At 34.2% G+C, this 26,528-nt stretch overlaps 1 protein-coding gene across 3 annotated transcripts in view; it reads left to right on the forward strand.

The window, feature by feature from the left end:
• The window catches only part of PCCA (propionyl-CoA carboxylase subunit alpha), a 484,900-nt gene that overhangs the window by 12,456 nt on the left and 445,916 nt on the right, over positions 1-26,528 (forward strand). For all 3 annotated transcript variants that reach the window (XM_020964021.2, XM_020964019.2, XM_078147299.1), the window contains exons 2-4: positions 1,715-1,792; positions 11,424-11,471; positions 11,599-11,667. In XM_020964021.2, coding sequence (XP_020819680.1) covers positions 1,715-1,792; positions 11,424-11,471; positions 11,599-11,667 — 195 coding nt within the window. The remainder of the gene's footprint in view (positions 1-1,714; positions 1,793-11,423; positions 11,472-11,598; positions 11,668-26,528) is intronic.

Here is a 26,528-nt window from a genome sequence, read left to right on the forward strand (position 1 = left end):
CTTTTTACAGCCTTCTCTTTGGTGGATTTTTGTACCTCTTTTACTGCTTGGCCAATCCTGTTTTTTAAGTTGTTCTCCCCCACCCCCCTTAGTATGTGTGTGTGTGTGTGTGTGTGTGTGTGTGTGTGTGTGTGTGTGTGTGTATGTGCCTCTTTTACTAAACTGTTGACTCTGTTTTCATAATTTTCTTATATCACTCTCATTTCTTTTCCCAGTTTTTCCTCTACCTCCCTTATTTGATTTTTAAAATCTTTTTTTGAGCTCTTCTAGCAGTTCTTGTTTGACTTGTGTCAGATTCACATTTTTCTTTGAGATATCTGTTTTAACTTGTATTCTTCTGAGTTTGTGTCTTGATTTTCCCTGCCTTGGTAGTAACTTTCTATAGTCAGGTTATTTTTACTTATTTGCTCATTTTCCCAGCCTATTTCTTTACTTTTAACTTTACGTTAATGTTGGGCTCTGCTCTCAGGGTGGATGGGGCATTGTCCCAAGCTTCATGTTTTTTGTGTTGGTATTTTTAGAACTGGTTCTGAGGATCTGTAAGTTTCCAGTTCTTCCTTTGTGTTATGATCTAAGAAGAGGTGTGGTCACTGCTCTCCTGGTGTGTGCTCTGGTCTATGAGTGACCATAAGCACTCTTTCCCACCCTGCATCTGTAACCAGCACTTTTTTTTTATCCTGTTGCTGTGGTCAGGATCCCTGCTCCTCTGCTCTGGGACTGTGACCCAGAACTGTGTGGGCAGTGTAATTGGGCCCTGCACCCAGTGCCGTCAGAGGGTCCCCTGAAATCTTCTGACTGGTTGTATCTGACCCCCTTACTGTCTGTGGATTGAGAATTTCCTAACCTGCTGCTGCTGCTGTAGTTGTCTTTAAAGAAAGAACAAAATAGCTTTGTCCTGTGGGGTATATTTATTAGTGGGGTAAAGAGGATCCAGATGGGACTTAAGGAGATTTTGAACAAGGGTGATAGCAATGGAAATAATGAAGGAGATAGATTTGAGAGAAATTATTAAAATTTTTTTTTTAATTTTTAGGCAGTTGGGTTACACAGCTAGTAAATGTTAAGTGTTTGGTCTGAGGTCAAATTTGAACTCGGGTCCTCCTGACTTCAGGGCTGGTGCTTTGTCCACTGCGCCACCTAGCTTCCCCCAATTTGAGAGAAATTGAAAAGGCATCCTGAAATAACAGGATTTGGTGATTGTATATGTTGGATGAAGCAGAAGAAAAAAGTCAAAATTACTCTAAAGTTGTGAGCTTGGGTCACTAGTTTACATGTCCATTGGGATTGTTATTTATGCTAAAGAGAAATAGAATAAAAGTTAAAACTTACATTTTCACTTTTTTTGTCTTTGTTAAAAACCCTTGCAGTCAACTTTTATATTCTGTATAGTGGTATGCTTTATGATTCTGAAGATGCCATTGCTCTTCAAGTTTGTGGGTGGCTGAATAGCAGTATTTTCTTTAAATTTCACTTATATATTTCATCTTAACACATTGCTGATTCTTGTGTATATCATGGCTTCATTTGTCTGCAGAAGCAATTTATGTATCATACATAGTTTTTTCTAACATACAGAGTGGGAACTCAGGTTGATGACGTTTTGTAGTTGTAATAATTTTGAGGGAGATTCTTAAAAAGATCAGTTTTATTTTTTAACTTACCTATTCAAGCATTTACATTTTCTCATTTCCCTGTTTTTTTTTTTTATTTACAGCTTGTTTTACACCAATCAAGGCAGTGTTTGAGAGTTTCCCGTAGTCTGTCATCAATAGGATATGATCCTGATGAAAAGGTAAGGAAAAAAAAATCTTTAAAATATATTATTAAGGGGCAGCTAGGTGGTGTAGAGGATAGAGCTCTGGCCTTGGAGTTTAGGAGGACCTGAGTTCAAATCCAGCCTCAGACACTTGACTCTTAGTAGCTGTGTGACCCTGGGCCAGGCACTTAACCCCAATTGCCTCACCCTCCCCTCAAAAAAATATCATATATTATAGACTTTTTACAATTTTCTTTCTCTTCACCAGGCTATGTATTTTAATTGCAAAGTTTGTATGGCACTAGTAAAGTAAGCTTAATCATTTATTGCTGAGTTTATTTTGCTAACTCCCTAATTTCATGTTTACAATAATGACATGAATTTTGCATTTTCATCTTTATACTGATAACAAAAAATATTGTGTATGTTTTGGATTTTTTTCTTTTAATTTTTTTTTTCATTTTAGACAATGACTTCATGCAGTGATATTGTACAAGGTGCAGGTCGGAAAGGACAACACAATTTAGTAGGAAAAATTGTGAGATATAAAAAAAGAAGGCAACAACAGTAAAATAAAAGCCTATTGGACAAGCTAGTGTTATGGTCATTTAAATATCTCTTTATAAGTGAAGTGAAGGACTTATAAATGTACACGTAGATGGCATAATCTGTCCCTCCCACTGTGCCTACCTCCCCTGCCCCAACCTCATTGAAAAGTAAAAATTCCTGATATGAAGCTTTTATCATGAACATATTGCCCAGCAAAACAGATTCCTGCATTGGCCATATCTCTCTTTCTTTGCATGTTAAGTTCATTATTTCTGTGGTAGAGGAGGTAAAGAGTGTTTCATCTTTACTCTTCTGTACTTGTACTCATGGTTTTATCATTTAATCGATTATAGTTTTAAAGTCTTTTAGAATTTTTTTCTCTATAGTGTTGTGATTGTATAAATTGTTCTAGTTCTGCTCACTTTGCATGAGTTTATTGTACTCTGAAATTGTCTATTTGGGCATTTCTTAAGGCATAATATTATTTCATTACTTTTATATACCATAATTTCTTTAGCCATTCTCTAATAGGAACAAACCTTATTTTCCAATTTTTGTTTGCCATCAACTGTTAAAAACATTTTTTGGACATGAATCTCTTCCTCTTTGATCTCTTTGAAGCCTAGGTCTTGTGATGGTATAGCTGGGTCAAAGGGTACGTATAGTTTAGTAACTTTGGGCATAGTTCCAAATTGCCTTCCAAAATGGTTGTACCAGTTTACAGTTCACCAACAGTGTACCAGTGTGCCTGTTTGCCTACAGCCACTCCACCATTTGTGATTTGTTTACAGTTTAATAGCAACAAAATGAAAAGTTGAGAAAATTTTATTACTGTGCTTCACTTTAATGTTTGATTAGTTTTTGAATTAAGGTAGTTATGTGCATTTCACTTTTAGTAAAAGTAAAAACTTTAGGGTAGGGATCGACATATTTTTATTATTGAATATCCAATTTCTTTTTGATCCCCGCTTGTTTACCGTGGTACTAGATTTTTCGAGTTGAAGGGAAGAAAGTGCCTAGTGTTGAGGTAAAAGTCTATTATACCTTAACTATCTTTAAAAAAAATTTTTTTATTAAGCATTTATTAAAAGCTTATATTGAATACCAACACATCTAATTCATCTGACTTAGTAGCTATTTGCATTTAGATTAAATCCAACATAAAAAATATATATATCAGCTTTTTAGGCATTCTAAATCAGCCTCAGAACTCCATTTTCTTCTTACATGGTCCTTAGAAAGTACTATGTTCTTGTGGATTTACTTTTTTCATTTAACATTATTTTATGAAAGTCTTTCTAGATCTCTTTATATTACTGATAACTTGTCAATAACTATACCTTTCAACATGTCAGTGTGGCTGATTTTAGTAAATTTTTAAAAAAGAGTTAATTTATTTTTAGTTTTCAACATTCATTTCCGTAAGATTTTGAGTTTTAAATTTTCTCTCTCTTCCTCTCCTCCCCCCTCCCTAAGATGGTGTGCAATCTGATGTAGGCTCTACTTACATGATTTTAGTAATTCTTCACTTTTTCCTACCTATACTCTGGATAAATCAACTAAAGAGGCTGAGGAGTTAGGTGATATTAACCATGACCATGTTCTCATGACTAAATCAATAGGTAATACTTGAAAGATTGAAAATTATATATTTTGTTGAGTGCTTTTGAAAAATATTATTTTTAATATTTTAGTTTTTAATATGTTAATTTGTAACATTTTAATATTATTTATTTAAAAAACATTTTCAATTCCAAATTCCCTCTCTTTCACTCCTTTCCTCATTTTGAAGAGAAGAAATGTAATATCAATTATACAAGTGAAATCATGCTAAGCATATTTCCATGCTAGTCATGTTGCAAAAAAACTCCAAGAAAAATAAAGAAAGTAAAAAAATATGCTTAGATCTGCATTCAGACTCCATCAGTTCTTTCTCTGGAGGTGGATAGTATTTTTTTTTTATCCTAAGTTCTTTGGAATTGTTTTGTAGTATTGTATTGCTAAGAAAAGCTAAGTCATTCATGATTGATCATTGTACAGTATTGCTGTTCCTGTGTACAATATTTTTCTGGTTCTGCTCACTTCACTTTGCATAAGTTTACATAACTTTTCTTTAGGTTTTGCTGAGAGCATCTTGCTCATCATTTCTTATAGCACAGTAGTATTCCATCACAATCATATGCTACAACTTTTTCAGCCATTCCCCAGTTGATGGGCATCCCCATAATTTCTAATTCTTTGCCACCACAAAAAGAGATGCTATAAATATTTTTGTACAAATAGGTACTTTTTCCTTTTTTAAATAATCTCTTTGAGATACAGACCCATATAGTGGTTTTTCTGGGTCAAATAATATGTACTGTTTGATTACCTTTTGGTCATAATTCCAAATTGTTCTTCAGAATGGTTGGATCGGTTCACAGCTCCACCAACAGTGCATTAGTGTCCCAGTTTTCCCACATCCTTTCCAACATTTATCATTTTCCTTTTCTGTCATGTTAGCCAATCTAATAGTTATGAGGTTGTATGTCAGAGTTGTTTTAATTTGTATTTCTCTAATCTGATATAGAACATTTTTTCATGTGAGTATAGATAGCTTTGATTTCTTCTGAAAACTGCCTGTTTATGTCCTATGACTATCAATTGGGGAATGACTTGTACTTTTATAAATTTGACTCAGTTTGCTAAATATTTGAGAAATGAGGCCTTTATCAGAAAAAAACTTGTTTTTTTCCCAGTTTCCTGCTTTCCTTCTAATCTTTGGCAGGTCACAGGTTGTACAGGTCTGAGCTAAGGTGACCAGATGGAATATAGGGTCACTTGTACAGGTAGAGGTGTTCGCCTTGGCAAGTGCTTTCTCTTCGTGTGAGACAAAGGTGAAGGAAGAACTAGTCTTCTGAGTTATGTGAGGAGGAGGGGAGAAGAGGCAACTCTCAGCTAATGGCCTCATTTTTTTAGTAAATTATGTGGCAAAGTTCTTAGCTAAACGGATTGAAGGAAGGGGAGCCATGGAAGGTTTGAGGAGGGATGGAAATGTTTGGAAGAACCACTGTGGAGAGTGGGATAATGAGTTGATTAGGTAGGTGTAGAACTATTATCTAGCAGCAATGTGGGCCCAGTAGAGGTAATGGATTATAAATTTGCAGTGAATCAAATCAGAATGCATAATTTTCTCTATCTTTTATTATCGGCATGTGTGTAGAAGGAAAAGCCATGAATGGTGGGAGTGATCCAAGGCATAGACTTTGAAGGACATAATTAGTGATATGATAAGTGGGGGTGGGGACTCAAGGAAAAGAAGACAGTGGAGAGTTGAACTAGATTCATCAAGGGATCAAGATGGAGAAAGGAGAATAGTGTGGCTAGTGTGGGGATAATGGCCTGGGATAGAATTGATGTGTCAGGGTGTGGATGGAAAGCAGGGTTTGGTTTGGGACAGCAGAGGAAAGGTAGGAAGCTTATAGATTGTAATCAGATAAGGGAATTTTAGAATTCTTGAATTTGTAAGTTGTTTATTTGTGGGGGTGATAAGATCAAGAGTATGACCTTTGTGTGTGGATGGGGTGGGTGGAGGAGTAGCTTTTGGGAAAAATGAACATTTATAGGTAACAAAAAATATAATGGAATGCCTTGGAACATAGTAGATTTCTTTACTTGAGGCATTCAAACTTAGGCCAGAATGTTGTAGAGGTGATTTTTTTTTCACATTAGGATTGAAGTAGTTGGCCTCTTTGTCAAATGGTTTCCTGAAATATTTAAATGTGCTTACTTGTGTATATTTTTATTTTTTATTTAAAAGGATAATTTAAAAATTTATGTGGCACTATATTGGTTGAATTCCAGGTTCAAGTCCTTCTTCAGATATGTACCAACTTTGTGATCATGGACAAGTCAGTTAACTAATTAGTGCTTCAGAGAGTACTCTAAAACTCTTAAGCTATAGATGGATTCTTATTCTTTATAAGAAAAGGAAAGTTTTATACCAAGTGCTCCTTACCCAGATAAAATCACTTATTGGGACCTAAAAAACTAAAAAATGTTGAGGAAAGAGAGTTGTAAGACTGTGGCTAACATTTCATTCTCTGTTTACCATTACTCTCTTGGGGATTTCATTGCTTTTATTTGCCTAATTATCATTTCTGTGTAGATGACTTCCTAATCTCATGTATTTAGCCATAATTTCTCTCAAAATCCAATCCGACATCATGAACTGTCAATTTTGTTCATTTTTATTTAGGTGGCCTGGAGGCATCTCAAACTAAGCAAGCTGTAATAGAACTGATCATTTCTCTTTAAAAATCTACCTCATGCTCAAACTTCATTATTTCTGTTGAGGGTAGCACCATTTTTCTAATTGCTCAGATTCTAGAGCTCAGAATCTTCCATGACTCTTCTTTTTTTTTTTTTGCTAGGCAATGGGGTTAAAGTGACTTGTCCAGGGTCACGTAGCTAGTAAGTCTGAGGCCAGATTTGAACTCAGGTCCTCCTGACTCCAGGGCTGGTACTCTATCCACTGTGCAACCTAGCTTCCCCATGACTCTTCTTTCTGTATCTGATCAGTCATCAAAATCATATTGATTCTACTGCCACATTATCTCTCAAGTCATCACTTTTTCTCATAGGACATGGCACCCTCTCTTATATTGCCTCTCTCCTGGCTTGTTTTGATAACCTCCTAAAGCTTCCATTTTCTCTCCTTTCTAATTTCCAAGTTTCTTAATTTACATGTCATATCAGGTCATTTGCATCCTCAGAAATCTTCAGTAGCTTCCTGTTGCCTCTTGATAAAATAGTCTCCTTAGCCTGGCATATAAAGCCCCTCTTTGTAGATTTATTTCATATTGTTTCTCTTCATTTGCTGTATTTTCCAGTCAAATTGTGCTCCTAGCCATTTCCCACATTCTACATTCTTGCTCCTCTCATTGTTTTTGCTCAGACTGTGTCATATTCCTGGAACTCCCTTCCCACCTTAGAATGTCTAGCTCTCTTCAAAGAACAGCTCAGATACCAACTCATACCGGAAGCCTTAATTGATTCTACACTTAATACTAAACTAGCTCTGGCTTTTTCCCTTCTCAGCTTATTTCACATTTACTTAGGAATTTATACTGTCTGTTCCCATTAGAAAATAAGCTTTTTTTCAGGGCTGGGATTGTTTGTTTCATTTTTATATTTGTATCATCACAGTCTAAATGTTCTCTACTGCTTACAGAAGCAGTTGGTGGTGCACCTTTCAGTTTTTTTTTTCAGTTTTTACTTCTTGGTAGCATATTGGTCCCAACTTGGAGTTGTAACCAATCTCCTTTCATGTTAGTAAAATTTATCTTTATTCCTTTGTCTAAGGTCATGCAATTTAATGTGGGTTGGGCACTTGAAATCCCAGGTTCTTCTCATTTGTATCAGTACCATACTCCTGTATGAAATAACTAGGAAACCTTTGGTCAGAAGTATAACTGATGTCTTTTTAGAGCGACTGGAAATGTCTGTTGAGAATATTCTGTGCTTCAGCAGCTTAGAGCCCTAGTATCATTGCCCTGTGATAAAGGTCCCATGTCAAATAATTGATGTGTATCTTTTGAAAATTCCATAAATTTCAAAGAATGAAATAAAATTAATTATTCAGTTTAAATAATATTTACTTTTGTCAAATATGAGTTACTTAGAAGTTGAGAAATTTGGGCCAGAAATTATTCAAATATCCCTTTATTCTACTTGCCTATAAATTAAGCCAAATTGCACTTTAGAATATGAATTTAGCAAATTTATTTGACTAAATGCCAAATTAAATTATAAAATATGAACTGTTGACATTTTGATACAAAGTTGTTTTAAATTTCTTAGAAGATAAAATACATTTTAAAATAATGTGATTTTTTCCCTAAAGATTAGAATCATATCCAATATTAATTGGAATTCTTTTTATCTGTACCTTTGATTTCATCTGTCTGGTAAGGAGACTACCTACACAGGTAATGCAGCTGTCCTACAGCTTTATAGTTTTAGAGATGCTTGGGATGCTGAGAAGTTAAATGATTTTCCCAAGGTTATTCAGTCAGTATATATAATTGATATAACTTCAACTCTCTTCCTCTTGATTTTGAGGCCAGCTGTCTATTTAATCTATGGTAACTCTCTTAAATATAGAATTTTGCATTTGTCTAAATCTTAATCATTGTTGCTAGTGGCTAGGTGTCAAAGTGGATAGAACACTGAGCCAGGGGTCAGAAAGATCTGAGTTCAAATGTGGCCTCAGACCTTTAGCTGAATAACCCTGAGCAAGTCACTTAACCTTTGTCTGTTGTTTTTTCTCAACTATAAAATGAGGATTATAATAACACATGCCTGCCAGGACTGTTGTGAAGATCAAATGATATAATAGGCACTTAACAAATGCCTGTTTTTGGGCAGCTAGGTGGAGAGAGCACTGGCCCTAAAGTCAGGAGGACCTGAGTTCAAATTTGGCCTCAGACAAAACACTTGACACTTAATAGCTTAGCTGTGTGACCCTGGGCAAGTCACTTAACCACAATTGCCTTAAAAAGAAAAAGAATAAATGCCTGTTTCCTTCCTTTCCTCCCTTCTCTAATTTTATTTGGGGAGAGTGACTTTAATGTTTTAAAAATATAGCCTCATGGAAAAAAAATTACATGTTTTATTAGAAACAACATAAAACATCAACACAACTAAACTTACATTTAAAATAATTTCTAAATTATCATAATGTATCATAATGTCTTATGTCTGTCCTTCAAAGTATATCAATAAGAATTCCTTTTCCAAAAGAATTTCTCTTCCTCATATTATTGCAGTTAATGTGTACTCCATTCTTCTGAATTAATTTTTTCGTTTTGTATTATTTCCTAACAAAACCTTTTGAAAAAATAACACTTATAGTGAACATTCCACGAAATTCCTAGGGTTGGAATTATTGGGTCAAAGGATATAATTTTTTTTTTGTAACACTATATCTTGTCAGATTTCTTTCCAAAAAAGATTCTACAAATTTGTAATTCTACCAGCATTGAACGAATGTACCTGTTCTTCCTTTGTAGCCCAGCTGGAACTGAATTTCTTTGATTTTAATATTTTTGCCAGTTTGATGGATGTGAGATTAGTACTTCAAAGTTTTTTTTTTAATTTCTTTTTTATTATGAACTTAACAAACATCAACAAATAAGAACATTTCAATAAATCAGGACAGAAAAGAGACTTGTAAATGAAATACTGAACTTTTGTTACATAGTTTTTTAAAAAGTATGTAATAAAATTTAACAGTGACAAAACTTCCGTCTGTATTCTCTTCTGAACTTCTTTCTGTTCTCTCTGTATGTTGTTTAATGTTTCATTCTCCTTGCTGCTTTTGTTTTTTGCATTATGCTTTACTCAAGTCTCTCCACCACATAAAGAAGTTCTTTGTAAGTAACCAATAATCTTAGTCAAGCAAAACAAATAAGCACATTAGCCATGTCTGATAATATATTTCATTATGTATCACTTCTCTTTTTAAAGGTAGAAAGTAAATTTCGTCATAAATCAGTCCTCTGATGTTCTGATTGGTCACTTAGCACAGTGAAGGCTTTAAGATTTTTTTGTTTTTATGTTTTTGTGGTCTTCATGTAAATTTTTCTCCTGGTTCTGCTTAACTTTACTTTGCGTTAGTTTGTACAAGTCTTCTCAGTTTCTTTGAATGTATAATATTCTCCTACATTCACATGCCATAGTTTGTTGAGCCATCCCCCAATTGATAGGCACCTACTTTTGTTTCTAGTTCTCAAAATTATTTTACTTTTTGTGTCTGACTACTAGCGAGGTGTTGGAGGCCTGGCTTCAAGGCTCCTTTTTAGTTTAGGTTCAGTGTTGGGATGAAATGAGACATTAAGTCACTGAACATTTAGCAAAGGAGGTTTACGTTAGCCCTAACACAAGAAGAATATGCAGAATATGCAATAAGGATTTAGAGGTACTTAGCATCTCACAATGTGGCCCCCCCCATTCAGAAATATGTCTGTTCAGTCATTGGGCATAATGACTCTCACGGTCTTAGGCACCCACCAAGAATGAGAGATCTAAACTTGTACCCATACCAGAAAGCTGGGACAAGGTAGTTGTGTCAGGAGAGTGTTGGTTCTGTCACAGGAGATTAAACATTTCCAAGTATTGTTTGTTATTTAATCTTTATAAAGTTTTATTGATGCCTTCAGTTTTAACATCACATTTATTTTTGAGTATATAACTGTCCTTTCCCCTGTCCAGCCAGCTTTCCTTTTATTAAAAATTAAAAAAACTTCCCAAAACAAACTGTACCACATTTTAGTAAAACCTACTTTGCTGTATGCAACATTCCACTGCCTCTCTATCAAAAAATCTCATTTTTAAAATCATTCTCTTTTTTTCTCCATTTGTCTTTTGAAAACTGGTATTGTTATTTCACCGCTTATTCATTGTGGCTTGTGATTCTTAACAATTACGAATATATTTCATATATGAGATTATCTTTAATAATATTTACTGTTCATATTTTTCCTAATCTTATTTTAATTTTTCTTTTAATTACATTTATTGTCATACAAGAAATTTTCAGTTTTTAAATTGTTAAACTCTTCTAAGTTGTCCCCAATGTTTTTCATTTGTTGAGTCAAAAAATTAGTATAACCTCATTTTTTATTTGAAAGCAGTCATTTATGGTTAATTTTAGTAATCAGTGTTTTCATGTTGTTTTGTCACTTTAATGTTTATTACTGTAATAGGGATTAGAACTGGACCTGTGTCTTCATTGTATAGATAATTCTTGGATGAGGAAACTCCCTTTCCCAATGCAGGTTGGCAACTTTCTGCAATTTATCTAAGCTGTCAAAGACACTTGAGAGGTTAAGTTACTCAAAGTCACACAGCCAGTATGTCATAGAGACTGGGTTTGAACCCGGATCTTTTGGCTTTGTGGTTAGCTTTTTATCCACTATGCCATTCTGCCTCTCAGTAATATAGTAATTTTTTGAAATGATATTTTTAAATTGTATTTTACCAGACAGTGGATTTTTACCTTGCATTTTCTTATAAATGTATTTTAAAATTATTCCATTCTCTTATATTTTGATTTTTTTTCTTCTCCCTTCTTTAGACTTTTGACAAACTTCTAATTGCTAATAGAGGAGAGATTGCTTGTAGGGTAAGTAGATTTTTAAGCTTCTGTTGCTTTTTTTTCTCCCCAACGACTTTCTTCTCATGAATGTTACCATTCTCAATCTCCCTTTTGTAAAGATATTAATGTTAATAGTTACTGTATTTTAAAATAGGTTATTAAAACCTGCAAGAAGATGGGTATCAAGACAGTTGCTATACATAGTGATGTTGATGCCAGTTCTGTAAGTATATTTTTGCTTTCCTTAAAAAAAAGAATTTTTGAACTGAACAGAATGAAAGATATACTTTATTCTTCTTTGATGGTACTTCATGGATGAAGCAGCTCCAGGTCTGGAAGGAGGAAGATCTTGAGTTCAAGTTTGGCTTCAGACTTATTAGCTCTGTGACCCTGGGCAAGCCATTTAGCCTCTGTTTGTCTCAGTTTGTTCATCTGTAAAATGGAGATAATAATAGCTCCTACCTCCTAGAGTGATTTTGAGAATCAGATGAGATAATAATTGTAAAGTCCTTAACACAGTGCTTAGCATATAGTAGGCAATACATAAATGTTGGTTGGTGTTGTTATTATTAGCATTTTTATTACTGTGCTGTCTTTGGGGGCTTAGGAAAAGTAACAGTAGAAGATTTCTTTCTTGGGGTGGGGGGGGTTGGGGAGATGTATAGAATATCTTTGTCTTTAAATTTTTTTTACTTTTTGAGCCTTGTATGAATTCACTTTAATAGATTATAATGTTTAGGAAAGGCCAACCCTCAGAACATATGTTGGCTTTAAAGACACTTAGCTGTTTAAAAAAAAAGTATAAGAAGTCAGATTTGAGCTTGGATTTAGGCAAAGTTTAAAACAACTTTTACCTAAAAATTATTAGTTATTTTACCTGGTTTTTATTTTCTATAAGCTCATCAACACTAATCTTTCATATACATTTATTTGACTATCTGGTATATCTATTCTTTTCCACTGATATATTTGTCTATTTATTGACCAGAACCAGAGAATGTGAGAACTGCTTTGTAGCATTTTAAATTTGTGACTTCAAGACTCTTACCAAAGGCTAATATACAGGATAATAGCAGAAACTGCACAACCAGTGCTTATTGAGAACAAAACCTTGCCAGTTCTGCCACTGATGTGGCAGAAGATGGAAGGATTGGAGCATTTGGGTTCAAAGGGCCACAGAGTTACACTTCTTACTGGTTCAAGTCTTGATCTTTTGGTAGCAATTTAGTAGAATCCCCAAAACTCTATAAAAAAATCATTCATGACTAGATAATTATTAGTGTTTCATATGCAAAAATTAGTCATGCCATGAAGCATATCTAACTTGTATATCCTATTCTTCCAATACTATATCTTTCAATCCTTACTTTTCCTTCCATTATTGAAATTGATAGTTACCTCTTCACTTGGTAAAAAAAAGTAGCCTAATCAGAACTGCTTTCACTCTTTGTCTTTCTTACTCACACTTTCTGTGTTTTAGAATAAGGAATAGGAGGGTAAAGGGAGAAGATAAAAATAGGGACATGGTAAAAAGAGAGGCTGAGAAGAACAATAGTGAATAAAAATAAGATAGAGGGAAATTTAGAAATAGTAATCATAAATTTTAATGTGAATGAGATGAACTCACCCATAAAACAGAAATGGTTAGCAGAATGGATTAAAAATCAAAATCTAATACAAGAAACACATTTAAGAATGAGATATACATACAGAGTTAAAATGGAGGGTTAGAGTAGAATTTATTATGCTTTAGCTGATTCAAAATAGGCAGGATTGGCAATTAGGATCTTGGAAAAAGTTATGGCTAATGTAGATTTAATTAAAAAGAGACAAACAGTATAACTACATTTTGAAAAAAGTTACTATAGACAATGAAGCAATATCTGTACTGAACCAAATGGACCAACTACTATAGCATCCAAATTTTTAAAAGAAAAGTTAAATGAATTACAGTTGGAAAGAAATAGTTGCACTATAATAGCAGGGGACTTTAATCTTCCCTACCCAGAACTAGATGAATCTAGCCAACAAAAAAAAATGTGAAAGAAGTCAAGGAAGTGAATTGAATTTTAGATAACCAAATGCGATAGATGTTTGGAGAGAATTGAATGGAGATAGAAAGGAACACTTCCTTTTCTCAGCAGTTCTCTGGTACCTTTACCAAGGTTGTTATATTAGTACATATATCAATACATAACATTTTATAGTTAAAAGCAGAAAAACAGAAATATTGTTTCCTTTTCAGATCACAATGCAATAAAAATTACTTTTGATAAGGGACCACAAAGATTAAACAACCTAATCTTAAGGAATGAGTGGGTTAAAGATCAAATTATAGAAACCATAATTTCATTTAAGAGATGACAATAATGAGACAGCATATCAAAACCTATGGGATAAAAACAGTTATCAGAGGAAAATTTTTATCTCTAAAAGCTTATATCAGTAAAACAGATAAAGAGTAGACCAGTGAATTAAGTGTGCAATTGAAAAACAACTAGAAAAAGAACAAACTAAAAATCTCCAATTAAACATTAAATTGGAAATCCTAAATATTGAAGTTGAGATTAATAAAATTGAGTATAAAACATGCATTGAATTAATAAATAAACTTAAAAGTTTTATTGAAAAAAATAGATAAATCATTGGTTAATTTGATTTAAAAGAAGAGACCAAATTACTAGTATTAAAAATGAAAAAGGTGAATATACCACTAACGAAGACGAAAATGAAGCAATAAGGATTTACTTTGCCCAGTTGTATGCCAATAAATTTAAAAATTTAAGTGAAATGAAGAATATTTACAAAAATATAAACTGCCTAGATTAGCAGAGGAAGAAATAGAATATCTAAATAGACCTGTACTAGAAAAAAGAAATTGAACAGATATACATAAATGAGCTTCCTAAGAAAAAAGCACCAGGACCAGATGGATTTACTAGTGAATTCAAACATTTAAAGATCAACTAATTCCAACATTAAATAAATTATTTGGAATAATAGGCAAAGAAGGGATCCTACCAAATTTCTTTATGCAACAAATATGATACTGATACCTATATTAGGAAGAGTAAAAATAGAGAAAGAAAATAATAGACCCATTTCATTAATGAAGATGGATGCAAAAATCCTAAATAAAATACTAGCCAGGAATACAATACAACAATATATTACAAAGATAATACATTATGACCAAGTAGGATTTATACCAGGCATGCAGAAATGGTTTAACACAAAGAAAAATATTGACATAATTGATTATGTTAATGACAAAGGTAACAAAAATAATATGTATAGCAATAGATGCAGAATAAGCTTTTGATAAAATACAGCACTCATTTCTGTTAAAAACACTTGGAAGCATAGATATAAAGGGATTTTTCCTTAAAATTATAGGAAGCATCTACCTAAAACCATAAGCAACAATTATTTGTTGCTAGCAGCTTTCCCACTGAGATCAGGAGTCAAATAAAGATGCCCATTGTCACCAGTGTTATTGGTGGAAATCCTAGCAATAGCATTAACAGAAGAAAAAGAAATAGATGGAATCAGAATAGGAAATGAAGTAATAAAACTATATCTTTTTTTGCTGATGATACGATGATATACTTGGAAAATCGCAGACTCAACTAAAAAAATTAGTTGAAGTATTTAGCAGTGTAGCAGGATATAAAATAAATCCATATAAATCATCAGCATTTCTATATATCACCAATAAAACCATGTAAGAAGAGGTAGTAAGAGATACTGTAGACATTATCAAATGCCCGGCAGTATACCTGCCAAAACAAACCTAGGAACTGTATAAACAAAATTTTAATAAACTTTATGCAAATAAACTCAGATTTAAATAAATGGAGAAATATTGTTTATGGGTAGGTTGGGCCAGTGTAGTAAAAATGACAATTTTACCTAAATAAATTTTATATTCAATGCCATCCCAATTAAATTACCAAAAAATTATTTTGCTGAATTAGAAAAATAATAGTGAAATTCATTTGGAAGAATAAAAAGTCAAGAATTTAAAAAAAAAATAATGAAAAAAAAGTAAAGGAAGGAAGTTTAGCTGTACCAGATCTTAAACTATATTATAAGGCAGTAATTATCAAAAACTATCTGGTACTGGCTAAGAAATAGAAAGGTTAATTAAGAAGTAGAACACAGTAGACATACAGTTTACAGCAACAAATAAATATAGTAACTTTGTCTTTGATAATGTAAAGACTTAAGATTTTGGGATAAGAATTGATTATTTGGTAAAAAATTGTTGGGAAAACCGGAAAGCAATAAGGCAGAAATTGGGCATAGACCAATATCTTACACCATATACCAAGATAAAGTCGTAATGGATACATGACCTAGAGAAAGAGAGATTTTTCCAAGAAAATTCGAAGAACATGGAACATATTGCTTTTCAGACTTATGGATAGGCGAACAATTTATGAATAAACAAGAAATAGAGTGAGGTATAAAGTGGATAATTTTGATTACATTAAATTAAAAAGCTTTTGAACAAATAAAACAAATGTAACCAAGATCAGAAGGTAATCAGAAAATTGGGAGAAAATTTTATTGACAGATTCTCAGATAAAGGTCTCATATCTAAAATATTTAAAGAACTTTGTCAAATCTGTAAGAGTCATTCCCCAATTGATAAATATTCAAAGGATATGAACAGGCAAATTTTCTGATGAAGAAATCAAAACAACTTATAGTCATATGAAAAAATGCCCTAGGGGATTGGCTTCTACTTCAGAAGTGGCGGCCTTCATGATCTTCAGCTAGCTCTCAGCCACCCCAGTGCTGAGGAGCCATGGGCCCCAGGTGGCATTGCAGGCAGCCACCAAGATGTTGGGAAGTTCTGGCCCAAGTCTTCCTGCTGCAGCATCAACGGCAGAGAAAACTCTCATTACATGAATATGTGAGCATGGAATTTTTGCAAAAAGCTGGCATCGCTGTTCCTAAGGGATAGGTGGCAAAATCATCAAATGAAGTTTATGCATTTGCCAGAAAATTAGGTTCTAATGACATTGTGATAAAGGCACAAGTTTTAGCTGGTGGTGGAGGAAAAGGAACATTTTAGAGTGGTCTCAAAGGTGGAGGAAGATAGTTTTTTCTCCAGAAGAAGCAAAAACCGATTCTGCCCAAATGAAGTTATTTACTAAGCAAACAGGAGAAAAGGGCAGGATATGCAATAATGTGTTGACCTGTGAATGCATATATCCCAGGAGAGAATACTACTTTGCAATAACAGTGGAAAGGACTTTTCAAGGTCCTGTGCTGATTGGAAGCTCTCAAGGTAGTGTCAACATTGAGGATGTTGCAGCAGAGAATCCTGAAGCAATATTTAAAGAATCTATTGATATCATGGAAGGCATCAAAAAGGAGCAAGCCACCAGGGTAAATTGCTTTCAAGACCTTTTCTCAGTCCTACAATTTGAGAACTTTTATAAATATTTTACAAAAATTTACACCAAGCAAAGTATGATGTGACTTGGCTGTATGGTTTAGAAGTAGGATTCAAACCCAATCTCTGTGATTCCAAGGCTAGTTCTTAATCTATTGACTTTACTTTTCACTAATCTCATACGTTCAGAACAGTTGTTCATTTGAGGTGTGTTTATAAGACCTTGAGACTTATTTTTGTTTTGTCTGTTGAAGTTGAAGAGAATTGATCATTGTATAAATGTATCATGACACAGATTAACCAATGGTAGCAGTGTTTTGTATTGGTAGCTATAAAGTATAGAAGTACATGTTGTTTCATATCCATATAAAAATGAGTGACCTTTTAGTTAGAACAAAAGATTAATATCAAATATTGTGTGAAATTAAATGTGCAATTGATTCTTGACCTATGGAAAAAAACTCACTGAATGGGATGAAGTACTGTTGAGAACTAGAATTTGTGATTTTCATAAAAGATTATGAGATGGTAGGGGTAATAACCATGATGATGAATAAAGTAGTTATTAAATTCATATAGTACTAATGAAAATGTTGAAATAGTTCTAAGAATTTATTTTCAAAAGTGAAATGCCTATGGCATTTTAGGCTTTTTATTCAAATAAATGACAAGCTGCTAGAATTATGGCTGATATTAAAAGTTAAATTTAGTTAAAGAATAGACTAAAGAGAAACTTTCACATATTCTGTGAATATTGTGCCATTCTTGGGAGTGATGATATTGAATAATGAAGACTTGACTTTTCTTCTGATATTTAAAGTAAAGCTCCACATGTTATTCCATATTTTTGAAGAAATTGGTAGCAGTGATGAAACATGGTACTTCCTTTGTGACCTAGGACAAAATTCAAAGTCAACAGTGGAAAATTCCAATATACCTGAAATCCAAGAACCCATGATTCAGAATCACAAGTAAATAAAAAACTTTGCATTTGCAAAAAAAAATGCTCTAAATTATTATTGATTAGAGAATTGAAAATTAAAACAAACTTGAGATAATCATGTTACATCTATCAGATTGGCTAAAATGATTGAAGAGGGAAGAAACAGATGTTGGAGAGGATGTGGAAAAGTTGCGACACTAATTCATTTTTGGTGGAATTGTGAACTGATCCAACCATTTTGGAGAGCAATCTAGAATTATGCCCAAAACATTATTAAGCTGTCTATACCCTTTTACTTGCAGTACCACTAGGTCTATTTCTAAAGATGATTAGGGAAAAAGGGAAAGAGCGTATATGTTCTAAAATATTTATAGCAGCTCTCTTTGCGGTGGCAAAGAACTGGAAATTGAGGGGATACCCCTCAGTTGGGGAATGGCTGAACCAGTTGTGGTATATGATTGACATGGAATACTGCTGTGCTATAAGTAATAATGAGCTTGATGATCTTTGAAAAACATGGATAGACTTGCATAAAATAATGAAGAGTGAAATGAACAGAGCAAGGAGAACATTGTATATAGTAATAGCAGTATTATTTTTAAGAACAACTTTGAGTGAGTAAGTGATCTTGGCTTTTATAAATACCCAAATTAACTATAAAGGACATATGAAGGAAGATGCTATCTGAATCTAGACAAAGAACTGAGAAGTAGAATTGTGTGTAGAATGTTTTTAACATGTGTAAACATACATATATGTACATATGAATATATGTACATGTACACACACATATGCACATACATACCTACACATATATATTTCTGTCTAATGGTAGACATCTCTATGGTGGGGGTGGGGGACAGAAAAAAAGAAAAAAATTTACATGATAACATTACTATATATTTAAAAGGAATAGCAAGTTGTACATAACAGATTTATAGTTTCATATGCAGTGATTTTTTAAATTATGCTATGTTATGGAAATGCTTGTTTTATTCCATAAATTGAAAATTTAAAAAAATTTTAAAAGTCTCTTATGTTTTCTTTTTCCTGTTCACCTTTTTGTGGTTTTCTTGAGTTTTTTTTTTTGAAAGTCAAATTTTCTATTTATTTTGGATCTTTTCATCAATTTCATTGCAAATCCATTTTTTCACTCTGAGATTATATTCAGTTTTGCTGAGTAGATGATTCTTGGTTGCAGTCCTAGCTCTTTTGCCCTCTGGAATATCATATTTCTAGCCCTTCAGTCTGTTAATGTAGAAGCTGCTAAGTAATGTGTTATCCTGACCATGGATTCACGATATTTGAATTATTTCTTTTTTGGCTGCTCCTTGAACTAGGAGCTCTGAAATTTGGCTTTAATATTTCTGGGAGTTTTCATTTCGGGATCTTTTTCAGGAGGTGATAGGTGGATTCTTTCAATGCCTATTTTATCCTTTGATTCTGGGACATTGGGGCAGTTTTCCTTGATAATTAATTGAAAGATGATGTCTAGGTTATTTTTTTGATTGTGGCTTTCGAGTAGTCCAATGGTTCTTAAATTATCGATCCTACATCTATTTTCCAGGTCAGTGGTTTTTTCGATGAGATATTTAACATTTTTTTCTATTTTTTTCACTCTTTTGATTTTGTTTTGTTGTTTCTTGATGTGTTGTAAAGTCATTAGCTTCTGCTTGCCCAATTCTAATTTTTAAGAAATTATTTTCTATTGAGCTTTTGGACCTCCTTTTCCATTTGCCCAATTCAGCTTTTTAAGGATTTCTTCTCTTCAGTGAATTTTTGTATATCTTTTCCCATTTGGCCAATTCTGATTTTCAAGGCATTCTTCTCTTCATTGATTTTGTGCCTCTTTTACCAATTGGTGTTTTTGCTTTTTTTTTTTTTAAGGTTTTTTTCTTTTGCCTCCTTTGCCAAGCGGTTGAGTCTTTTTCATGATTTTCTTGCATCACTCTCGTTTCTCTTCCCAATTTTTCCTCTACCTCTTTCTTTTACTTGATTTTTAAAATCATTTTTGAATTTTTCCACAGTCTCAGATAAATTCATATTTTTCTTTGAGGCTTCATTTGTAGGCATTTTGACGTTGTAGTCCTATTCTGAGTTTGTATTTTCATCTTCCCTCTTGCCACAGTAGCTTTCTATGGTGAGGCCTTTTTTTTTTTTTAAAAAAATCATTTTCCAGCCTATTTTGTGACTTGTAAAGTTGACTCTGCTGCTGTAGTACAGGGGCATTTTCCCAAGCTTCTTGTGCAGGGGACAGGGGAACAGAGGGGCAGGGGTCTGGCTGTTGGCTTGTGAGGTCTCTGGGGCTGGCAGCTTGCTGGCTGTGTTAGGGTTGTTTGGCTTAGTCTAGCTGGAGTCTCTGGGCTTGCCAGGCCTGACTACTAGCCTTCTGTGTTGATGCTGGAGGCCTCACAAATGACCTGCTATGCCATTGGCTTGTTGAGGGGGGACTGAAGGGCCTTGGTTGCTGATCTGTGTGAAATCTAGGGGCCACACACTGGCTTGCTCAGGCACCACCTGCACTGAACTGTGCTCACCTTTTACCCAAGTGAGACAGACCTTTCCTCCAGTTCTAAGTTATTTTGGTCTGGAAAATGTGCTTTACCCACATCTTTTTGTGGGTTCTGTCACTCTAGAATTCATTATGAGACATGAGTTAAAGAGGGAAATTGGGAAGAGCTTAGGCAACTTCCTGCCTTTTCTCTACCATCTTGGCTCCTCCTTGACATGATTCTTAAGAGGGCCAGCCATTCAATTTTTTTTGTTGATGAAAGGCTTTGCTTAACACCGCTCTTATTCTGTAGAATTGTTTGTGCTGTGATAGAACTTTGGGATTCTGTCCATCTCTGTGATGTTACATATGAAGAAACAGGCTTAGGCTATATAAAGTTCATGGAAGAGACAGAGTTAGGATCACTATCCCTTAACATCTAATCTAGGACTGTTTCTACCATACTACCTTATGATCTTGTAAGATGTTTTTTAGGTTGATGTTTATAAAGGTAATAACTTCTGTAGAATACAAATAATGTTGATAGCTCATTTTTTGGGATATAGAATTTCATAACTGAAAAATGACTAAACAATAAAATAGCAAATAAAAATATTGGGCAGCTAGGTGGCACAATTTATAGAGTGCTGGGCCTGGAGTCCAAAAGACTTATCTTTCTGAGTTAAAATCTGGCCTCAGATACTTATTAGCTGAGTGATTTCGTACACATTATTTAACCTAGTTTACCTCAATTTTTGCATCTCAAAAATGAGCTGGAGAAAGAAATGACAAACCATTCCAGTATCTTTGCCAAGAAAACCTCAAATGGGGTCACGAAGAGTTGGACGCAACTGAAACGGCTCAACAAAATTTCTTAGTTAAACACTCTTTGCCTTGTTTTTTAGCTCATGAGCAGCAGTAACAATGTTTTGAAAATGATTAATGATGATTATGACCTTCAGTACTAGGAAGCATAATAACCATAAGGTTATTGACAGCCACAATTAGATTTTAAGTCAGGTGTTTTGTTTGTAAAGCTTCTTTGACTTTCTCTTCAGTTAGTTGAAACGGACTCATTAATGTACTTCCATTGTGAATGACCTATTTGGCAATCTGAAAAACTGTTGGAAATAACATGACTTAAATAGAAATATGCCTAATATTTGTAATAATACGTGTTATTAATTAGTTTCTCTTTGAGGTCTTAGGACATAGAAGCCAGAAAATTTTAGAACTGTGAGGAACCTTGGAGATAAACAAGTTAAATTTCTTGCCTGAGGCCGTATAGTAATGTCATATGTAAAATTAGAACAAGGTCAAATGACTACTAGTTTAGTGTGTTTCCTGTGATACCACCATTAACTTGATTCTGGGGAAAGTTTAGTTAGCTATTGGTCCCCTTGTGGTTTCTGCCATTTGTTTGGAACTCATATTGAGGTAATTTTATGCTTACTTTAATATTTAGTCTATTATCACATTTTGCAATAAGTGTTTAAATATAGACTTACCAGAGTTACAAGTATAGTTACCTGTTTATATAGTCTTATTCACTAGGTACGTGGTAATATGCTAATGAAAGACTATGGTCTTTTATGAACATTTAAAACATAGTGCTTTCTACAATAAGATATGTTTGTTGAATGAATGACTTTTCCTTATAAATTCCAGTTTGAGTACCCCTGTTCATTTATGTCTTCTTTTATTTATATGTGTAACTACATGGTAATGATTATGCACAAGAAACAAAGAATGTGGGAGGTGAAGCCAAGATGGTACAATAAAAGCAGTGACTCCAGCTCTCTCCCACAAATCACTCCACATACCTGTAAAAAATGACTTTAAACAAATTCTAGAGCATCGGAACCCACAAAAAGATAGAGTGAAACAAATTTCCAGCCCAAGGCAACCTGGAATGTCAACAGTAATGATCTGTTGCACTGAGAGAGGAGCCTAATGTCAGCACAAACCCAGAGCAGGCATCAGGGGACTGAATCACTTTCAGCTGGCAGTTTCCAGACTTCTCAACCCACAGATGCCAAAGACAACTTAGAAGATCAGGAGGAAAGGTCTGTCCTACCTGGAAGGGAGAGGAGCGCAGTCCTGCCTTGGCTGTAGTTCAGCCCCTGGGTGGTGGCTACTTCCAGAGCTTTTAGGACACAGACAGTAAAGAGATCAAACAGCTGATTAGGAGGAGATTATAAGGATCTCTTTCCTGGCACTGAGGCAAGATTCTGTTGTTTTATCCATACTTGGATCTGGGTCTCAGTCCTGGCTGGCAGTCCTGGGGTGAGGAGTAGCACTGGCATAGCAGAACTTGTGGCAGCAGTGGAGAGGAAACACTTGTCACAGTTCCAGAACAGAAAAGAGTGCTTTTGGTCACTCACAGACCAGAGCACAGGCCAGGAAAGGAGTAAACACCTCTCCTTAGATCATACCGCCTTGGAAGAACTGAAAGCTTAAAGGTCCCTAGAAGTATCTCTGAAAACAGCTGCACAAAACCCCTGAAGATTGGGACAGTACACCCTCTATCTATACTGGAAGCAGAGCCCTACCTTAACAAAGAGTTAAAAAAGTAATTGGCTGGAAAATGAGCAAACAGAGGAAATAACTCAGATTGTAGAGTCTTACCTTGGTGATAAGTAAGATCAAAGCATACAATCAGAAGAATACAACAAAGCCAAAGCTCCTACATCCAAAGCCTCCAAGAAAAATATGAATTGGTCTCAGGTCATGGAAGAGCTCAAAAAGGATTTTGAAAAGCAAGTAAGAGAAATAGAGGAAAAATTGGGAAAAGAAATGAGAGTGGTTCAAGAAAATCATAAAAACGAGTCAACAGCTTGCTAAAGAAGGCCTAAAAAAAATGGAAGAAAATAATACCTTAAAAAATAGATTAGACCAAATGGCAAAAGAAGTGCGAAAAGCCAACGAGGAGAAGAATGCCTTAAAAAGCAGAATTGGCCAAATGGAAAAGGAAGTCCAAAAGCTCACTGAAGAACATAATTTCTTAAAAATTAGAATGGAGCAAATGGAAGCTAATGACTCTATGAGAAATCAAGAAATTATAAAATAAAGCCAAAAGAATGAAAAAACAAAAGACAATGTGAACTATCTCATTGGAAAAACAACTGACCTGGAGAATAGATCTAGGAAAGATAATTTACAAATTATTGGACTACCTGAAAGCCAGGATCAAAAAAAGAGTCTAGACATCATCTTTCAAGAAATTATCAAGGAAAACTGCCCTCATATTGTAGAACCGGAGGGTAAAGTAGAGATTGAAAGAATCTACCAATCTCCTCCTGAAAGAGATCCCAGAAGGAAAATTCCCAGGAATATTATAGCCGAATTCCAGAGTTCACAATGTCAAGGAGAAAATATTGCAAGCAGCCAAAAAGACACAATTCAAGTATTGTGGCAATACAATCAGAATAACACAAGATTTAGCAGTTTCTACATTAAGGGACAGGAGGGCTTGGAATATGGAATTCCAAAGGGCAAAGGAGATAGGATTAAAACCAAGAATCGCCTACCCAGCAAAATTGAATATAATGATGGGGAAAAATTGATATTCAGTGACCTAGAGGAATTTAATGCATTCTTGAGAAAAAAACCAGAGCTAAATAGATTAATTGACTTTCAGATACAAGACTCAAGAGATATATAAAAAGGTAAACAGGAAAGAGAAAGCATGAGGGCCTTATTAAAGTTGAACTGTTTACATTCCTACATGGAAAGATGATATTTTTAACTCATGGGACCTTTCTCATTGTTAGGGTAGTTGGAGGGAGTATATATAGACAGAGGGTACAGGTGAATTGAATATGAAGGGATGATATCTAAAAAATAAAATTAAGGGGTGAGAGGAATGTACTGGGAGAAGGAGAAAGGGAGAGGTAGAATGGGGTAAATTATCTCATATAAAACAGGCAAGAAAAAGCTTTTACAGTGTAGGGGAAGGGGGGAAGGTGAGAGGGAATGATTAAACCTTACTGTCATTGGATTTGGCTTAAGGAGGGAATAATATACACATTTCATTTGGGTATAGAAATCTATCTTACCCTACAGGAAAGTGAGGGGGGGAAGGGAATAAGAAGTGGGATGATAGATGGGAGGGTAGATTGGGGGAGGGAGTAATCAGAAGCAAATACTTTTCAGGAGGGACAGGGTCAAAGGAAAGAATAGAAAAAACGGGAGGCAGGATAGGATGGAGGGAAATATAGCTAGTCTTTCACAACATGACTGTAGAACTACAGAACTACTAAACTACAGAAGTGTTTTGCATGACTACACACATATAACCTATATCAAATTGTAGTTGGATGGGGAGGAAGGAAGGGAGAGAATTTAGAACTCAAAGTTTTAAAAATGAATGTTAAAAATTGTTTTTACATGCAACTGGAAAATAAAATACACAGGCCAAGGGGTATAGAAACCTATCCTGCCCTACAGGAAAATAAAAGGGGAAGGGGATAAGAGAAGGAGGTGGGGTGATAGAAGGGAGGGCAGATTGGGGGAAGGAGTATATAGAATGCACACTGTCTTTGGGTGGAGGGTGGGGAGAGATGGGGAGAAAATTTGGAACTCAAAATTTTGTGGAAGTGAATGTTGAAAACTAAAAATTAATTTTAAAAATCTGGTACTTGAATTTGGGCTCTCTGACTATATAGACCGAATCCAGTTTCAATATTATCAATAATAATATAAGAATAATTGATGTTTATATAGTACTTGAAGGTTTCCAAGGTACTTAACATACATTTTCATTTGATCCTCACAATAATTGTGAAGTAAATGCTACAATTATTATCCTACTTTTGTAGATAAAGAATCTGAATCTGAGAGAAGCTAAGTGATTTAGATTCAAATAGCTAGTGAATCTATGACTTGGTATGTGAGCCTAGGCTTTTCCAACACCAACTCTAGCACTCTGTCCATCATACTACACCGTGCTGGTGACAGAAGCCAAAATAAATTTTTTTTCAACTTCTTCATGGAAAATGAATTCGCGGGTTCTTATTACTTCTTAGTAGGCTTATGTTGAGCCTATTCCTTTTTATCAAAGAGATGAGTAAACTGATAAACTAAAACGAAAACGAAAACCGAGGAAGAAGGCTTTATGGATAAAGAAAGTGAATCTGAATTAGTGAGATTGAATTTCTGATATGAGCTGCTGTGTTTTCATTTTGATTATTTTTACTGAAAGCCATAATAAAGTTCCTTTTATTGATCTGTTTTATTGATGATGATTTTACGTAAACTTCTGATATGGAGCAGACCTTTTCTAGGTAAAACTTTAAAATATTTTTAAAATTAATAAACACCTATTATGTTCCAGGCAGATACTTGCTGTGTGATTCTGGGCAAGTCACTTAACAGTTTGCCTCAGTTTCCTCATCTGTAAAATGAACTTGATACAGAAATGACAAACCTCTCTAGTATGTTTGCTAAGAAAACCCGATGGGGGTAAGGTATCATTTACCCCAACTTGTATCTTGCAAATGGAGTCACCATGAGTTGGACACAACTGAAGTGACTGAAAAGCATGTGCCAGACACTGGGCCGATACTTGGCCTGTGTGAAGAAAAGCTTCTAGAGCTCTTTATCTGTTAAACTACTCAAAGTGACACGTGAAATGTAAAGTTAGACATTTTACAAAGTTATAGAAGTGGCCAGAATGAAACAAGCTCTCTCTTAAAGGGAAGGTCTTGATATAGAGGCTAGATGACAACTTGTTTGGGATGCTGCAAAAGGAATTTGTGCTAAGCTTTGGTTATCAGGTCCCTTAAATCTTTTGCTTTCTATGAATTAAAAGCAGAAGCCAGAGTAATGTTGGTAATTTTCTTGAAAAACCCTTGTTTTCACATGTTCTATGCCATCATAACATTGACCCCATTTGGGTAGAAAGTTATTTGAAAGTTGAAGAAAATCATTAATTTCATGTATTTATGAAAGTACAAATAAGCAGATTTCAACCTTAGCTTGAAAGTACACATACTCACTCCTCAATGAAAGGATGTTAAATTATTAGGATGAATTAAAACATGATTTTAAAAATAAATAATTAAAGAATAAAAGTACTACTACATTTATTTTAAAATTCAGAATTTTTTTTTTTTGGTTAAGGAAGACTTCAGTGGGTCAAAAAAGAAAAATGCTATTTCTTTATTTGTGAGAAAATAATATTATTTTGTTGTAAAACTTGTTTTCTTTTAAACTTGTTTTCATTTTATGTTTGTACAACAA

This window comes from Phascolarctos cinereus, unplaced genomic scaffold (assembly GCF_003287225.1).
Source record: "Phascolarctos cinereus isolate Bilbo 61053 unplaced genomic scaffold, phaCin_HiC Scaffold_7;HRSCAF=346, whole genome shotgun sequence".
NCBI classification, from domain to species: domain Eukaryota; kingdom Metazoa; phylum Chordata; class Mammalia; order Diprotodontia; family Phascolarctidae; genus Phascolarctos; species Phascolarctos cinereus.